General features: G+C 40.3%; 1 protein-coding gene across 8 annotated transcripts in view; it reads right to left on the reverse strand.

Moving 5' to 3' along the window:
* Nucleotides 1-4,562: 4,562 nt before the first annotated feature.
* The window catches only part of ppip5k1b (diphosphoinositol pentakisphosphate kinase 1b), a 48,400-nt gene continuing 33,560 nt past the window's right edge, over nt 4,563-19,402 (reverse strand). For 5 of the 8 annotated variants that reach the window (XM_075470417.1, XM_075470414.1, XM_075470415.1 and 2 more), the window contains 4 exons: nt 18,356-18,418; nt 10,691-10,828; nt 9,420-9,533; nt 4,563-7,629 (listed from right to left, as the gene is read on the reverse strand). In XM_075470417.1, coding sequence (XP_075326532.1) covers nt 7,538-7,629; nt 9,420-9,533; nt 10,691-10,828; nt 18,356-18,418 — 407 coding nt within the window. In that variant the 3' untranslated portion in view covers nt 4,563-7,537. The remainder of the gene's footprint in view (nt 7,630-9,419; nt 9,534-10,690; nt 10,829-18,355; nt 18,419-19,402) is intronic. The other 3 variants (XM_075470420.1, XM_075470419.1, XM_075470416.1) reach the window with 1 other exon arrangement.

Here is a 19,402-nt window from a genome sequence, read left to right on the forward strand (position 1 = left end):
TTTAATGTTTGCCCTATAACATGTTGTTAAGAAGACGCTGTATTGGTAGTTCTGTTTGATTCTCTTTCTCTCTCTCCTTCCTTTTTTGCATTGTATTAATCTTGATTATGTTTTTTCTTCCTCTGCGCAATATACAATATCTCTCTGTCTCTTTAAATCTAACTGGTAAAACTAGAACTACTGCAGACTCATTGTAAAAGGGAAACAGCCTGGTGATCATCAATTAAACTACATTCAAGTCTAAATGTCTTTTTGTCTCTTTTGTCCTTTTACACATCATTTTATAAATATTAAGAGTGGTCGGTCATCATGAAATCATTAAAAATGGAAATGGAAACTTTAGGCTTTAGGCACTTTTGCAGTCTTATAAAGTTTGCATGAGTTGATGTTCCCATGCTGATGTCGTCCATTGGTTCGTGCATCATTCTCAAGCCTCAAGGAAAACGAAGAGGTTACATTCACACAACACTTATGGTTTCAAGCCCAGTCAGCAGTTGGTAAATCTTTTAATATTTTACAGTAGTACTTATTTTTTTACGTCATGTTCGGATAAACATTTCTGTGCTGGTAGTCATGCATTTTATGTCACCCAACCTTGACGCAACAGGTCAGGAGGGGCGCTGGCGGCTCCAATGAAGACAAAGCATGCTCCAGCAGCTGGGAGGATGGCAAAGCCTGTTTCATATTTTATCCTGTCACCTGTTGTTTAATAAAACTCTCATTTGAGGCTACTTTTAACCCTAACTGAACACACACAAGTGCAAAATCTTAAGAGTATCACAACAGTGTTTGTAATGATAGGAGGCAACGTGTTTGCGTGACCATTCTTTATAGTAAATTCATTCATTTGTAGCAAAAACTATTTTTGCTGCATCAAAATAAAAAGTTGCCCTTTTATATCAAAGTCAAGTAACAAGCCAATGTACTGTTCCTGAAGACCTGATGGGCCACAAATGACCTCAGCTGACTGGTGAGAGGTGGGTCTTTCCCACATATTGTGCATAAATGACTAGACAAATTATCTTTGAACTTTCTTTGAGGATAACTATCTATGTAATCATGGAATTATTTTCACAAGTACCAGCAGGGTACTCATCAGAGGAAGGGTTTGGACAAACAAAGTTTGCTAAAATGCAGCAAAAATATCAAATCAAATGATCAAGTTTGTTAATTTCTTCGAAACTTCATCTAACAAAGGAAAATATGTCCAGGCTTCAGTGACTAACTCCATTTTACTTAAAAATTAGAAGCAAATCTCGAATTTGATGCCAGAAAAAACAAAACTGGGATGGAGGCACGTTTACAACTGTGTTATATCATTCTCGTGATGTGCCACATATTTTCAATGGGAGACAGATCTGGACTGCAGGCAGGCCAGTCAAGCAAGTCAAGTCAAAACAAGACATTTTCATTAATATAGCGCATTTAGAAAAAAAAGAACGGGATCTGGTATTGAGCTACTGAAATAACCACTTACCAGAATATATGTTGGCTACATGGTTGCACATGTATCCCCAAATTTCTAACATGCACCTCTGAATTAATGGCACCCTCAAAATATGTGCAAGTCATCTATGCCATGGGCAGTGATGCAACCACACATCATCACAAACACTGGCTTTTAAAGTCAAAAGAAATGACAAATGTAGGTGTTTGTTATAGATTTTATAAAACGTTCCAGCTTCATGCCAGTACTATTAAGATGGCTTTCACCTTCTTTTGCTCCATACATACCTCTATGTAGAGTCCTTGTTTCTGTTACAAAAAAACCCTTATTGATAAGGTTATGTTTGGGGCTGAATTTCTTGCACAAGCTGTGTTGGCATTCAGGATAAATAGTTCTTCATCTCATCAGATAAAAGAGTTTTGTGTTACATTCCAAGCAGGCTGAAAGGGACTTTTTTGAGAGGAATAGCTTCTGTCTGCTTACTTTACCAAAAAGATTATGGTTGTCCTTCTCTAATGGTTTCTCCTGATTCCACAAAAGCAATCCTCTAGAAACACTTACACTGTGAGAGCTTTTACATGTATTTTCTTCTTATTTTCAAAGATTTCGAATAGGCCCAGGTTGACTCCAGTCAACTTAAAGAGAATCCTTCAACCACTGAGATATGTGAGAGTAGCCATGTTTTTATAAAAACAGAATGAAAACATTGAAACCAATTATTTTACATTTTCAAAGCAAATCAGCAAGAAGACCCGTTAGCTTCAGCTGCAGAGACAACAGCTTTGGTCAGTTTTGGTCATTTCCATTTGTCGGGAGAACTGGTGAAGTAAAATGATGCTCCAGCTTCTCTCACATGTCGAGGTAACATAGTCATTTTCCTTTCAGTGCTTGCAGATCTTTGAGCAGTGAGGGAAGACGGGACAGATTCATTTGGGCTGCAAAATCAAGCTTGACGGATCCAGGCCTAAACCCAGAGCTCCCTCAGTGCATTCATTCCAGGCCGCGATCAAATAGCGCCAAATTTCTTTGACTGTTGTTTTACTGAGTGTGTCAGACCCGCTCAGCTTTTTCTGTTTTCTCTATTTGCACTCAGATGAAAAAGAAAGAAAAACAAAGTGAAGAGTTGCCTGCTTTTCACTCAGGCCGGCAGGCCTTTTAACCTCAGATGCTGAGTCATTATATGCAATTTGGATTTCTAGCGGGGCGACCAGGCTTCACACATTACTGCTCTGCTGCTCTGCAAGCACAACAACTCCCCTGCCCTCTCGCCATACTTTCCCTGGTTACCTTGACGACACATTTTGACTTTAGAGGATGTTTAAAGGGGTGGGTGCGGGGGTGGTGCTGAAGAACTAACTGGACACCTTCCTTGTCAGATGGGGGTAATTCTCTCATCATAATGACTAATATACTCCCATCTCTCTTCTCTCCATCCCACTTAAGTTAAATCACCAAACAAGAATGGAAGTCGAGGGTTTGGAATATAATTACTGAACCTCTTAAGCGTGAAAGACATGATTAAAAGAGTGATGAAGAGAAATGATTTTTTTTCCAAAAGACAGACGAAGCCTTTATCGGAGGGAAGTAAGTTGTTTTGGATCAGTTTGTTGTTTTCAGGATTGTATCTGTCACTGAATAATTTGGTCACATCTAATAAAACATGCAGCCTCTGGTTTAACCTCATGTCGACTGGCTGATTCGAGCAGCATGTTGAGCCTTACAATGTGTAAAAGTGGTTTCTATAATGGCAGACTAATTTTAATTCAATGCCATACGTAATCCTTTAAAGATGCTGACGATTACAAAATTACTATATTACTGGGTTTCTGTAGTGTATCCATTTCATACACTTCATCTTAATCTACCAACATCTGTGGGGGGGGTTCAGCATCTGCTGGAACACAATGTTTAACTATCATTTAAAACATCTAATATACACAGGCTTTAAACAAAATTTAATACATTTCTTAAATATCTTTTATAAAAAATAAAAAAAAAGCCAATCCAAATATCTTCGTGGGTGAATATCAGTGTTTTCAGACTTATCAGGTGGCCAGAAACGTTTTAAATGGATGAGATGTTGCTCTCGCTGGCCAGCGTTTGTTCACCACCCTGAGAAGTCAGCTGACGAGGCTTCTGAAAACAAATCCGTCTTTAAAAACTCTTGTTTAAACACTACGACTAGCTGCAGCCAGGCTGCGGCCATCATGCGAAAGCTGTTAATGAAAGAGGCAACTGTGCCCACAGTTTGTGTCGAAGCCAGAAAAAGGCGAGTTTACTTAGATTGTATGAGAGCTGAATGAATGGACTTGTCCCTGTGTGTGTAGGGAAAAAAAAAGACCTGTCATCCAGACAGAAAGGATGACATCAGCTCTTGGCTTCCGGTGAGTCGGCGGTCTCTGTTTCTCCATTCACCCTGCGTCGCTGTGGAAGAGTCAATTACATCTGGGGGCGTCACTATGGCAACGCATGGGAGCAACAGGGGGAGGCATGAGTCATCACTATTGTTAAAAGACTTTAGAGCGGAGCAGAGACGGAGCGGAGAGGAGTGGTGGGGAGACGAGAGGTAATTGGGGTGAGGTAAGAAAACAAAATTAAAAAGGAGAATATCAGAAATGAGGACAGAGGGAAAAAACAAGGAGGTGAGAGGACTGAAAGGAGGAGACAACAGGTGAAAGAGAGAAGGGAGGAGGAGACAAAAAGACGCCGAGGTGAGGGGAAGGGAGAGTAAGAAACAATTAGAAATACATAAGAGCTGAGAGGAAAGGAGAGGAGACAGGAAGACAAAAGGAGGCGCACACATCAAGGAGGAAAGTGGAGCACAGTGCGAGGAGATCAAATGAGGAGTAAGAGAGTACACATGGGGAAAATAAGGGGAAGGTTGATGAGAAAAAAAAAGAGCACTGACAAAGTGGTGAAAAAAGAAAAAGTGTGAGGTGTGTGTTGGCAGAGCAGGGACAAGCAGCTTTGTTTATGGAGCAATAACAGACTTATGCGTCTGGTCTGTGGGCAATTAGGACAAACACAGTCTAAAGCTCATCATTTCACAGGTCTGTGGCAGGTGTGAACATGAGGTCTGATGTGCTTGTGGACACAGTAAACAACGCTTTCACTGTTTATTTGATGTATTTTATTGTAACCCCTCTCTTCTCTCCAACATCGCAGCCCATCCTGAACTTCAAGAGACTGAGCCGGACAGACATATTAGAGGTCAAAAGCTCAACCTTGTTTTTTTTAAAAGCCAAACTCGTAACGGGGCGCGCGCGTCTCTTTGGCTATCGCTAAACAGCACATTAAATTATGACATAAATAACACAGCTTTAATTACCTACACCAACCCACATTTCTGTAAAAATATGAAGAAGTTCTACTGAAATGAAAAACTGAAACCCTAAAACAGTCAAATTTGTTCTACAGCAGACGATTTCACGTTTTGGAGGTCAGTTCAATTTCAGTTTCACCACTTTGAAACAAACTATGGGAGGTCTCATTCCTTTCCTCTGTGTTTTGGTGCTGTAGACAGTACTGCCTGAGGATACTGTCCATGCCCATCGCCCACATGAGACTTTAATAAAAAAGAAAAAAACTTTGGTCAGAGTTAGAAAAAACAAAACAACAAAACACCTCAGTTGTTTTAGAGGGGGCCCGTTATGTTCATTTGCAGCGCTGCATTAACATTCTGAGTATGAGAGTAACGATCCAGCTTTGCATCACCGGATCTTTTCCCACCTTGACAGTTCACTCTCTCGGCACGAGAACACGCACTGGAGAGGAATCGAGTTAGAAAAACGTCCGACTCCGTGATGCCGTGGGCCGTGTGAGTAAACATTCGGCAGCTTTTAACTTTCTCTGCGGGAGTTCATGGCACATGGAAGTAAAGCTGAAATCACTGGACAGACGTTGCCGTTAAGATACCCCAGAGGAGATTTTGGCAGATGACACAGCGGTTAAATTTTCATTTTTTTTTTAAAAATCTGGACTTTAATAGAGCCGAGTGACGGTTTGGACGTGCTTTAAGTGACCGCGAGTTGACACCTTTGTCTTAATGGGCTGCTCTGTGGTCACCATTTCTGACACATTTAAAGAGACGGAAAAATGTGTCAACATCAATATAAACTCTGACTGTTTTTACAAAAAAGATGTAAAGAGGCACATGTACAGAGTGCCTCGACCCATTCCTGTCTACGTGATGCGACAGTCTAGTTGAGTGTAAACATTCAGAAGTGAGAACCAGCGTCATTATTTGGATTTAACTCCGGCTTTAACAGCTTCCATTTTGTACGACTGAGGTTGGACTGACAGGATTAAATGTTCTGTAAAAGTCTGGATTTAGATGTACTCATGTAAACGTGTACACCGTCTGGTAGAAGCCGCTCTGGTCTTTTTTCTGGTCTGAAAATAAAAACCTTACTCGGTACGACTCCGTTAACAGTTTCTGCAGCAGATGAGAGGATCTCAGGTCCCCTCTAAAGCAAACTCACCACTGAGAATGACTGAAAGCGAACTGACCTCCAGCTCAGCTGATCAATCATGCCGATCAAACCCACTACAATCGTTAGGTTGGCTGTCTACCTGAGCATGATCGATGAGAAACAATCACTTAACATAAAAAAACCAAAAAAAAAACATGACATCATTTGGCATAATACAGCAAACAGCATATGGACGCGGCATCAAGTGAGAAAACTGATCACCAGATCGTTACATTTACTCATTCTAGTGGTTTCTACCTTCTATTAGAAAATAACACTGTAGCACAGATTTCCTAAAATCAAATTTGATTTTCAAATCTCACAGACTGCCTGAAGGCACATTTACAGAATAATTTCTCTTTCCATTTAAAAAGAAAACAATAATACAGTTGGATAAGCTTGGCTTGAGTGTCAGATATGAAGAAATACCTCTAACACAACTAAATAGAGTCCTTTTATTTTGGTGAATGATGTGAACAAAGAACAATATGAACAACAAGTGGATTTAGCAGGTGTCCAGCTAATGTGGTCCGAAATAATAATACTAATGATATCAAAATGATCAGCATATCCCTTCAGATGTTAGACGCACCTGCTTTGGTTTGGGCTTTACCACGACTTCAAAATAATTAAATGAAGCCCGATACTTTAAATTGGCCAACTTTTTAAGCAAAATTCATCTCATGATCTAAACATTCATTTTTTTTTTTTTTAGGTAATGTTAATATGGATTCAAAGGAATAGTCTGGCTTAATAAAAATCTAAAATCTTGTTTTCAGCTGAAGAACTGGAAACAGGGAAGAAATAGCCAACCTGTAGCACATTCTACCTGTCAACATTGTAAAACTCACTGAGTAACAATCTGTTAATCATTTGTTTAATACAAACAAAAATAATAGTGTACAAATGACAATTTGTAATGACTCCAGTCCCTGCATCGGGCTTAAGTAAGAATTAAGCAAATGAGATGTAAAATTCTAATTAGAAGAGCTGTCGGTAAGCAGTTTCCGGGTTTCCAGTCTCGATGCTAAGCTAAGATGTAACGCACAGATACCAAAGTGATGTTGATCATATATATCAACTCTCAGGCAGAAGGTAAATAAGCTACATTCAGAGTCAGAGTCTGACAACAGTCAGAGTAATGATTTTCATTTCACTTGGAAAAAAAAAAAAAAAAAAAAAAAAAAAAAAAAAAAAAAAAAAAAAAGAGATTTTATAAATCAAACGGTGAAAAAGAGAGAAAAAAAGAGGCACTTGTTGATTGAAAGGGGGCCACATCTAAATTTAACGGTTCAGCTGGCTTACATGTTGGCTTTATGCGACTTTATGTCTAATATGGTGGATGCACGTGTTGACAAACCGAAGCAGGTTTTAGATCCAGTGTTTTCATCTCTTTACAGAGCGGGGAGGAGCTGTGCATGTGGTGTGCACCAGAGGAGTGCATGTTAAAGTACGGGTTGAAGTTCGAGTTGATTACCCCACACAGAGTGGCGGCTACTTCCATTTACAGCTTCTCCTCCAGGGCCGATTGTGAATGTGAGCAAGCAAACGAGGGGAAAAGTTGCCAACAGCGCTCACATCTTGCCTCAGATATCCAGAAGTTCTTGTGTTTTTCAGCCTATTCGCTGAAGCTGAAGTTCACACCTCCGGTCTCGGTGATGGGGGACGAGGGGCCTGCGCTGGATACAGCGCTGGAGGGGATGCTGCCATCTAAAACAGGAAAGCGAAACACAGAAGTCCATCGGTTATTTCTTAAGTACGCTTTCCAATCTGGGCAAACTGCTCCCACATCCATCGAAAGATGTCAATCCCCAACGGAAGAATTAGTCATAACTTTCCACACAGAGCTACAATGTTTCATTTTTTTTTTTGTAAGTTTGTCATGTGGGTAAACTGAACACTAACTAGGGAGGGATCACGGTACACAAACAGGTCATTTCATCACTTGTTGTCATGGAGAAACTTACGAAAACAGATATTCAGGTTTCATGAATATCATGAATATTCAGTGTGTGACCGGAATCTAATCTGTAATCACAACCCATTAGTCATCATTTCATGAATCTTTTTTTGCCCAATTTAAACTAAAGTGAGCTTTTTCTTTCTTCCCTGTGCTTTATAACAGCTGCCCTGTAACTACGGCCGATGGGAGAACACGGTATCACATGACGAGCAGTATTCACGCATACCGTCCCTGCCTGTACACTGCGTGGCAGATGAGGCCAAGCGCTGCGCTGTGAAAAAGTTAAGGCAGCCTGGATCTAGAGCAGGTACCAAAGGGACAAGAAAGACACTGAGAGGACAAAAATATCCAGACAGAGCCCAGAGTGTCCACAAAGGAAAGACAGGTGGTGGACGGAAGAAGGAAATGCAAGAAACAGAGTAACGCTATAGAAATATCAACGGTACGGACGGTGTGACAAGATAAGCAAATTATGCCAACACCAAGGAGGAATAGGATTAAAAAAAGGAGAAGGGAGGAAATAAAGCAGGTTGAAGGGGATGGACTGGGTTGTTAAAGGGGCTGTGATGTTCTTTCTGAGTCCTATTTAACTGCAGCTTTATCACGGATGTTGCTCCCACGGGGTGCTCTGCCACACATTTACTCAGCTCAGTTTTTACAGTGCTGCTGCTCGTGCACCTCCCACTGTTTGGTGAATGCACACTTTAGTCATCCCAGCTCCAAAGCAGGAGCAGGAGCAGAGGCACGCGACTGCTGCTGGTTATTGTCATGGTCACCAAGTCTGTTTGTTAGTGTACAAAAAAAAAAACCTGCTCAGCAAATTTGTTCTAGAACTTGGTGGAGATTTGGAGTTTTGGAATAACAGCAATAAAGGATTCGCACACTCAGTTAGTTAGAGTTGAGCTCAAACAATTAACTGATCATCAATAAGCTCACTGGCAGAACAGAGCCAGATGCAGTGAATTAATGAATTAGTAAAAAGCAGTTGATAAAACAAATGATGCACTTTGTTCATATGAAGTTATCCATTAAGTAGCAGTGCTAAAGATGTTGTCGGTTCCGACAAATGAATATCTGTCAGGTCACATGCGTTACCACCGGTAACTGAACGGACGGGGGGGGTTACGTTTTGATGAGATTCCATCGACCGTCCCAGCTTCACACTCTGCCTTTCTCTCAAACTGGTGCTCATTTTCCCACCTGGGAGCCGCTCAGTGCAGCAGAAAAAGCAGCTGAGCATTCAAAGCCTCATTCAAGGCAGAATTTGAAGCCACTAATCAGCGAACAACACAAGGAAAAAATGTTTGCAAGCCATTTGAGCAGTTTGGAATTCTGAAGCACCGGATCAAAGAGGGATTTAAAAGCAGTGTTCTTCCCATCCATGGCCCATTTCTAAAATGAAAAACATGCAGTAAATGTGCAACGCATTACATTTTATCTTACACAAACAGCATCATGGAAGTTAAACTGTGTGGATGTTTATCAGAAGACATCACAGGTCGACTTTTCGCTCCAGTAATATCATTTAAACACTTACGCCACAGAGGCTGGCTCGGAGGTCGGAGAGATGCCTCGGATCCAGAGGAGGACAGCGGCTGCTGCGGGCTGTACAGCGACGTCTGGCTCTGAGAGTCAAACAAACCAGAGAGCGCTGGAACAGAAAGGAAAAACACTGAAAGTTTCCAGAAATCAGCTGGAAACCAAAGCTCATTTTCCTTCTGAAGCGTCGTAGTGCTCATCTGTGTATGGAAAGAGGTTTTTTTTAGTTTTTTCAGGGGTTAGTGAGAAATGATGAGCCTGAAACTTTCAAGGTCACAAAGGTGGCTTCCTTTGAATGTGACTGGATGATCACCACGGCAACGTTCACTGAACACATACCCTGCTACAGAGGAGATTAAGCATTGAAATGTTATGTTAAAAAGTATCACCCTGATGCCTTCCTGATAACATGCCAGATGGCAAAGGCAGACTGAAACATTTCATGTTATATCACGTTATATCTGATTTTGAGTGAAAAAAATGTGACTATAAATTAATATGGATTCAACTGACATCCTGAAAGAATGGGTCCAATTTAACCATAATGGTTCGATTAAATGATGAAATCTATTCATCCCAGATGTTTTTTTTTAGCTTTGATGCAGAAAATTCATGAATGTAGTTTTGTTGCCAAGTTCATATTACACCGTTGATATTGCAGCTTTTCAGCATTCAGAAGCTAATTTTCCTGTTTTCATAACAAAATGAATTTTGCTTCTCCACAACTGAAATGAAACTGTAGCAGAATGGAAAACCAAAAGGCACTTCTCAGGTATAATGTTAAAATGTATAGAATTAAAACTGTACTGAGGTTGGCGTGAAGAGAGCATCGACTAGAACAAAAAAAAACAAAAACAAACAGTAAACATAACCCAAAATATTTCAATACAATAAAAGTGTGGCGATTCCATCATCTTTGCCAGGGGTTGTGTCCTTCACACCTTTCCATTTCAACAATGCTCATCTTTACCAGGATAAATGTCAGGTCACTGACATCAAGTGATGCCTAAAACACCTATTTTTGGTTAGCCTGAATTAACTCGGGCTGTTGACAACCATCGTTTCAGAGGTTACCTCTGACTGGAGCTTCCGGTTTAGTCTTCCCTTGTTTCAGGAGATTTCTGCCTTTACTTTGGTCTGTACTTGATCACATAATTGGATTGACTAAGGTCAGGTTACTGACTTTAACTCAGAAAGGTGAAGGATTATTGCTCTTTTAGGAACCAGAATGAGGTTGTTGTCCCGGCCGCCCTCACCGCGCAGACCTACCTTTCATGGTTTTGGCGTGGGCCTCGCTGCTGCTCTCGCACACCGACTTGAGAAACTCCTCCACCTGCTTCAGGGAGAGCGAGTTGTGCAGCGTCTCCAGTGGGTAGATAGAGGGCACCATGGAGCAGCCTTCGAATCCTGCAGTCCAGAAAGGAGACACAGAAACACAGCCGATCGTACCACTTCAGATGGAGGAAGAGCAGGGGAGAGGGGGGGACACTGCCGCTCTCTGTGCATGTTGGCTCTTCTCCATGTATCAACTCAATCTTTCAATGCCATACAAAACAAAACCTGGCAGCCATTTTTTATTTGTTAACTAGCCACACAAACTGTTAAGCAACTGTAAGATCAACAGTAAGTGAATTGTTACCTTAGACAGCGGCTGGTGGATTCTACCTGCTGTCCAGCTTCAGGCAGTATAAACAGTTACCTTTGCCACTAGTTACAATTCACTAGTGGGTGTTAATTTCCCTAATTGGTTAGTAAGAACCACAAGAACAAAAATAAAAGATTCAGATTATTTGGGAACTGTGGATACAAGAGGTGATCGATCAGTTCACTCCAATTCAAACCACAAAACATTAACCCTAGGATGTTGAGGTTATGTTGGACGTACTTTTAAAGTATAAGAGTCAAACAGGACTTCTACATGAAGGGCATTTGGACAAAATCAACATGTAGATATACCAGCTTGAGACAAGCTACAAGGAAAATAACTGACATCCATGAAGAAGAAAGAAGGTTCATCATCAACGGGACAAAAAAAATAAAACATTGGCAGTGGAAATGAGGAAGCTTTATAACTTCTAGTGATTCATAATTGGTGCCGATGCCATTCAAAATACAAAGGAAGGGCTTTCACTTAACTCCTATTTGATTGTCAAGTATGTTGCAATTTGTTTTTATAGTTTCGATAAATAATTGATTGAAAGTTAATGGATCAAAGCCTCAATTAAGGTCGATAAAGTTAAATATCAATAAAGGTCTTAAAAGTGGAGTTTAATTTAAAAGCATACGGCTGTATTTTTGTGCTACACAGGACTCTATTTTTACTGAAAATATTTTTAAGACTTTTAAGTCTATTTTATTTTCTGTAAGGATGTATTCACACATGAATATCTGCTTTTAACTGTAGACTTTAACTGACACAGAAACGTACCCAAAGAAAAAACAAAAAAAAGTCCAACGCAGTATGACAAAGAGCACACAGCAAAACACAGGAGAAAAAGAAAAAAAGGATGGATGGAGGCTGAAGTGGTGTTTTCATCTCATCCATCTATTCAGACCGGATCGTAAAGCATGCAGAGCTCGTGTTTTAGGCCATTCACAGAAAAAACAACTCAACCTTTACAAAATGCAGTCTGTGTTTAAAAGACAGAAACCTTTCCAGGTCACGAGAGGTTTTTATTCTAAAAACTTATTTTGAACGTCAAGAAAGTCATCAAATTCTGAATTTGAATAACGATATATACAAAAAAAGGTGGGGCGCGGTGTAAAAACATGATTCAGGGATTTACAAATCTCATAAACCTTTGATTCGCAAGAAAACATTTGAAATGTTGAAAGTGAGACAGTTTAATGAAAAACGTCAGGTCATCTCGACTTTGATGGCAGCAACAAGTTTAAAAAGAAATTAAGATGGGGCCATGTTCACCACTGTGTAGCATCACCTCTTCTTTTAACAAAAGTCTGCGAACATCTGGGGAACTGAGGGGACCAGCTGCTGGACCTTTGGGAAAGAAATGCAGTCCCGTTCTCGGTTGATATGGGATTCTAGTGGCTCAAAAATCTCTTTGTTGTATTTTGTATTTCATAATGGATCAAATGTTTTCAGTTTGTTAAAGGTCTGGACTGCGGGCAGGTCGGTTCAGCACACAGATTCTTCTGCTATGAAGTCATGCTGTTGCAATAGATGCAGTGTGTGGTTCAGCATAGTCTTGCTGAACTGGCCTTCCCTGAAAAGGAAGTCATGTGGACGGGAGCACGTGTTGATCTAAAACCTGAATACACTTTCCAGCTGCACAAGCTGCCAGTTCCATCGGCACTAATGCACCCGCATACCATCTGAGATGTAGGCCTTTTAACACAGTACGGATTACAAGCTAGATGGTCCCGGGATGGTCGCCAAGCCCATGATTTACAAAAATAATTTCAAATGACCATTTAACTGACCACAGAACAGTTTTCCACTTTGTCTCTGTCCATCTTAAATTAGCTTTGGCCCAGAGAAGACAGCAGTGCTTGTGGATCATCTTCTCATAAACTTATAGAGCTTTAATCTGCATTTGCGGATGGCACGGTGAACCGTTCACAGACAATGATTTCAGGAAGTGTTCCTTAGCCCATGCAGTGATTTCCATGAAAGAATCATGTCTGTTTTAATGCAGTGTCCCCCCCTCCCCCCCTGACCTTTGTGCATAGAGACGTCTTTCAGATTCTTAGAAACTTGACAGTAATGATGATGATATTTTGTACTTTGGACGATGGAGTATTCAAGTCTTGGTAATTTTACTTCAAGGAATATTCTGAAATTGTTTCACAACTTGTACACACTTCAGATCACTGAGCCTGAATTCATCTTTGCTTCGGAGAGACTCTGAATCTCTAAGGTGCTCTTTTTGCACTCGATTAGGTCACTGACTTTTCGCAAATTAACTCAATTGAGTACAACATGCTCCTTCACTTGCTTTCTAGCATTTTGTTGCCGACGTGTTAAGATGTGCCAATAGCCAATAAAACTAAAGCATTTCGCTTTTAACATTTGAACGTTTTCTGTTCAATTGTGTAAATGTAAATTAGACTCGCAAATCATTTAATCATGTCTTTATTTCCATTTTATAGTTTCCCATCTTTTTGGAAATCAAATTTAGCTCACACATCAGATGCAGCAGGAGCTGAAAACACTGGCGCTACACCATACCATTGACTCGCCGCAACGGCAAAAATCAAAGCCACGAGAAGGGGAAAGAAAGCACTTATCCTTGCATAGAAGCATATGTCACATCATGTAGCAAATACAAGACTGCTGTCTCTGTTGAGTGCAAAGATCAATTACCGTATGTGGTTTTAGGCTGACACAATGTACCAGGATCTGCTCTGCGAAAAGCTTTACAAAATCATCAGATTTTAGACAGACTACCAATTAATTAGCCAAACAAAATTAGCAAAGAGATGATAATGGCAGATGCTCAAATGTCTGCCACATGGCCAGGAAGCATATCAATTGAATGCTGAGGGAGACAGTGCAGACCAGTTGTGACCTCCCAAAGTGAAGGCCAATTTGATGCCATTAACACCAGACGCTCGTCTAAAAGCAGACTTCTTTGCTGAACAAATGCCCGGTTTTAACAGCGTTCTCTCTACATCCACTGCTCAGGTTGAAGCATGCACACAACTCATTTAATCAAGTTTCACCAGCATGCATGTGGCACAATTAGTCCCACTTGTGCAGATTCATTTCATCACTTGCATTAAAAAAACTACTTCTGTAAATGCTCGACTGACGTCCAATATGTTGCAGCGAAGGACTGAATAATAACAAAGAATTTAAAAAGACATTTTAAATTTAAAAGTACAGAGTTGCTACAGTATTTTTCAACTGCTCTGCCAAGTATAAGCGTAAAAATAAATAAATAATTCCTATTAATCCTTTCAACATGTTACATGCAAATCCCTCACTGTCCTCTCACTGCATGTCTGCTTCCATTTGTGTTACTAAACTGTAGCAGAAACACTGAACGCGTTCAAACATCGAAAGATGCTTGGCTGCAGATGAAAAATATTTTTCTTCTCCTGTAGTGGACTGCAGCTGTCTTACGGAACTAGTATTACCTATAAATCAGCAAATAGAAAGAAAAGTTATTCTTTTATTCCTTTAATTATCAAGACTTTCAGAAAACTTGTGTGTTTTTGATGACTCATACTCTTCCTGTACATGCAATCTGTGACGGCTTTTGAACAATTCAATTAAATCATATTGATGTAATAAAATGCCTCTCGCACAATATAATCACATACTCCATTTCTCTCAGAAATACATGCGTTTATGGATGATAAAGTCACTACTGGCTGTTTCACTGTGACTTTAAATATGCAGCGGAAAGCGTTAAAGCATGATGCAGGGCTGCGGATGTAATCAACAGGTAGACATAAAAAAAACAAGAGTCAATGCAAAGCTCAACTGGCATTAGCAGCATCCCACTTTAACCCTTCGCCAGCTGAAAGGGCCCAGACTGACGAAGAGACGGCAGCAAGACGTATGCGGGGGCTACAGAGGCTGACCGTGGAGAGATTCTGGGAGCTACTGACCACACATCAGCTGGGCCTTGCGGAGGTGGTAGGGACAGTGGTGCAGGTGGTGGGCCATGGCCCCATCCACAGCCAGAGGGGCAAACCCAGGCAGTGCAAGCTCAGCGAGTTCATCTGAGGGCTCTAAGGGACGAGAGGCAGAGCACGAAGGGAAGAGGAGAAAGAGACAGCACAGGGGAGCAGGAGGAGTGAGAGGAGCTGCGCTGCATAGAGGCACAGAGCTAAAGAGCAGAGCATCTTTCATTTGTTAAAGGGTGACGCTTTTAAAATAAAGCACATTTAGATTCAGTTACTGCCTTTATTTGATCAATACGAGCCATCCATTCATTGACTGAAGCAGACCAAAGCACCAGAGCACATTACTGTGCCTCAGCTACACAAACTGAATGAACCCAAACTTTCCCTTGCAAAACAAAAGAAAGGAAACAGGAGCTGCGAATACTCAAAAAAGCAAATCAGAGACATCAACCTACTTAATGTTATACCCAGTGGGCCTTTCAGTTATCAAAAATACTCCTCAGTCACTATGAACACCCTGCAGGGATGTCTTTCAGCAAGGTGTCTGCAGATACTGAAATGTATTGTGAACGTTTTATATAACCATCAAATAACCGTTTATTTTGGATTCGTGCCATCAAAGCAGTATTTTCTGACTAAGCCTCTTTACCAGCTATGAATGTTAATGTACATTTTTTACATCATTCCTTGTTAAGAGTTAAATGAAGAGAGGAGAAGGTATCATGATTTGACAGCTGCTGATTTATACATGTGCAACATTTTGGTCTTTTTCAGCCTTTTAATCAACAGCAGCCTGTTCTTGGTTATTGGTAACAGGTTCGAGCTTGAAAATGATAGTTTTTCTTGTGGTATCACAAGGCTAAGTGAGAATGACACAACAAGGTAAAAAATAAATTGTAACAAGGTAACAAAACTAACGCATTTCCTTATGGACAACTCATTTTTGCTGATTAGTTTTGTCTGTGCTGTTTAACAGGTATATAAAACCAAATGGTTACTGGAATGACATTCAAAGCAGCATTGCTGCAACATGCTGTGGTAATTACTTCACACTGAACATCTGTTTCAGAATTCAGGTTGGGGGTGTGTGCGTGTTTCTTTTTCTTTAAAGTCATCTAAAAGGTGTGTTTCACCTCCAAGAAACTGGACATCTTTTGGAAAAAATGTATTATTGTATGTCTAAACCCTGAGGGAAATATACAAGTGAAAATGTTTTATAGACAAATGTTGGCTAGCCACAATTTTCTTCACAGACAGGGCAATGACTCTGCTCGTCATTGAATATGTGGTCATCCTGCTGTCCGGGCGACATTCAAGTGCAGCCAGCACTAATGGAACTGCTGATAGATAACAGACTACTTCTCGGATACTGGTGTAAAATACTAAAATACTTCAGGGCAGTTTTTCGCCGCACAGCAGCTCTCAATCGCCTAGATAAAAACTTTGCATTGCAGATTGTGCTGTAATCTCACTGCAGATACAGATATTATATTGAATATATTGAAGTGAAAGACTTTTCACAAAAGAACTTGGCCATCTTGGAGATGGAGATTTTCATAAATTTTGATAAATAGTCCATTTGGATGTAAGCAACACTCTCAAAACAAAGCTGCAGTCGAGGAAAGTGGCGAAAAACAGATGAAGAATAGTTTATAGTAATAAAAGTGACATCATTCTTAAAAACTCTACAACTCATAGACAAAAGGTGAGGGTATCAATACTGGGTATAAAAGGAAAATCCATCAAAGGCTTAGTCTTTTCAAGGGATGATGCTCAGGGCTCACCACTAAAACTCTAACTTCCATTAAAAGGTTTTGAATGTGAGATTGTAAAGAATGTTGGCGTTTCAACATCGATAGTGCATCATTTTGTGAAAATATTTAGGGAGCCTTAGTACCTAAAGGCCAAGCACATACACTGGGAGATTTAAGCCCTCACGCCACTATGATCGGTACAGCCACATGGACTCGGGGATACCTTGGAAAACAGTTTTCACTCGATACAGTCCACCGACACGTCCAGAAATGTAACATGAAACTGTATTATGCAAGAAAGAAGCTGCATATCAACTCTGTGCAGAAGTGAAACATTTAGATTTTTATATTCTCCGTATACAGTGAATTTGGTCAGTGAAAACACCGATAAATCATTTCTTTGGATACGTGTCCGTAACATTAAAGTTCAAATAATATATATATTTTTTTTAAATGACAGATTTAAGCCTTTTAGCATTTTAGAAAACCCATAAACCTTTCTGTTTTTAGATTGGACGCTTGTACTCAAAATGCTACAGTGCTGGCGTGAAATACAATTCATTTACAGTCAACAATTTTCTCAGGCATTTCACTTGCACGTTTTGCTTCATCTGTGCAGCAGGGCACAGGTGCATGTACAGAAAACCGGGACAGCCTTTCACCTGGAAGCACAAATGAGCCCAAACCTGTGAGAGGATTCATTAAAACATGCAAGCAAATTGTATCTTGACAACACACAGCAGCAAACTACAAAAACACAAGGACCAATTTGGAATCGCCAATCAACCATTAAAAACAGTTAACAGCTGCACCTGGAGAAAACCCACACTGGCACAGGGTGAACAATAAAAGTCCAAACAGGAAGGCCCCATCGGGAGGTTTGAAACCAGAATTTGTCAAATCATTTCTAAAAATAATTGGAGAAATAAAATCCCCAAAGCATACAGTATGTTTCTGTCTCAAACTGTGCAGAGCTCCTCCTCCTCATGTTGAAATGAAGCTCACATGCAGATCAAAGAGCAGCTTAAAATTCCCCCGAGGATCTAATCTTTGCCGAGCGCTCCCGGTCTCATTTCTAAACCTTGCATCGATGATGTAGAGGAGCTCTAGGCGGAGTGGCCAGAATGGAGACAGACACTTTAAATTTGTAGTCCAACAAAGAATGAAATAAGTGATTCAAAATTAACATAAAGTCCAAGTGAGGATTTGTAATGATTATCTACACATGGAAATGTATGCAAGGAAGAAGATACATTCCATATGAGACGAGTCCTGTGAAGAAACAGCAGGATCAGAAATTCAAATTAAACATTGCAGGCAGAGCAGGTGGTGTTAGAGGTGAGGGGCCCAAAACAAGACAAGGGACAACAAACACCGAGGGTGTGTGGTGAAACAGAAACTCTTGGGGGGAAAAAAAAACAAAACAAAAAAACAAACTTGGAGCCATTTCATGTAATTATCGCAGTCAAATGTCAAAACCCCCAAAATAGAAAACATGAGAAAATGTTTTCCCACAAAAGGGTCATGCAAGATAAAAGGGAAACTTGAGGATTGTCGAAAAGTACTTGAATGAAAGCAGACATACCATTGGTCGGATGCCTGGCAAACGACACTGAAAATCTCTTTACTGCCAGCATAGAGAACAGCTCTGAGGAGATAAGAAAGGTAACTGGTGTTACTGGGGCTGCTGGGATCTGTGTCAGCCTGTGAGTGTTTTAAGAGGACATAACAAAAAAAAAAAAAAAAAGAGGAGAGGAGAAACAAAAAAGAAAGACAGGGCCTGTCGGTTCATCAAGGAATGCTCCCCAGCTATTATGAAAGAAAATTCAGGTCATCACTGAGTAAACTGAAGCAATTAGAGAAAGTGACAGAAGAGGTTATGGAGGACATCTGATGGGTGTCAGTAAACGTGCAGGAAGTGTGACCTTGAGTCCTGATCTGAATGACATTTCTCACAGGCAGACATTGTTCAGTGAATTTATCCTGCCTTTGTTTCCTTTTAACATCATTTTAACATACTTCTAAAGCATAGACTGCAAAAAAAAAAAAAACAAAACAAAAAAAAAAAAAAAAAAAACTGCTCACAGCCACTGTGACACCACATGCTAGCCTGAAGCTTAAAGTATTTAAGCTGCTGACAGGTTTTTTTTTTTTTGTTCAAACTGGGCCTTAGTGAGGATCAAATCTGACTGAGAACCACAGACAATACCACAATCACTGAGTAGCCAAGCCCTGATGCATACTCTGATTTATTGCCGATTTGACTCTAAACAGGAATTTACTAAACAAACATCATTCTGTATTGAAGATATAAAGCTGGCAACTCAGGTGACAACTCAAGTTAAAAGTAGAGCAATTTCCCCGTGTACTTTTGCTCAGTCTGAGATAGCAAACTTAAAGCACTTCAGCATTGGTTTAATTTTTTTTAAAGATGGAGGCTACGTCTATCTTTTGATAACAGTCTATGGCCGGCCTGATCCGTTACATACTCAGGAGGGCCAGATTCATCCTGCATATAAAGCCAGAAATTAGAATGTGTGCAGATAAAACTCGACATGTTTTCATTTATATCTCCCATTCGTGCATCACTTTTCATAAACTGAAAGTGAGGTGAGCATTCAAAGCTGCTGGA

This window comes from Odontesthes bonariensis, chromosome 7 (assembly GCF_027942865.1).
Source record: "Odontesthes bonariensis isolate fOdoBon6 chromosome 7, fOdoBon6.hap1, whole genome shotgun sequence".
NCBI classification, from domain to species: Eukaryota; Metazoa; Chordata; class Actinopteri; order Atheriniformes; family Atherinopsidae; genus Odontesthes; species Odontesthes bonariensis.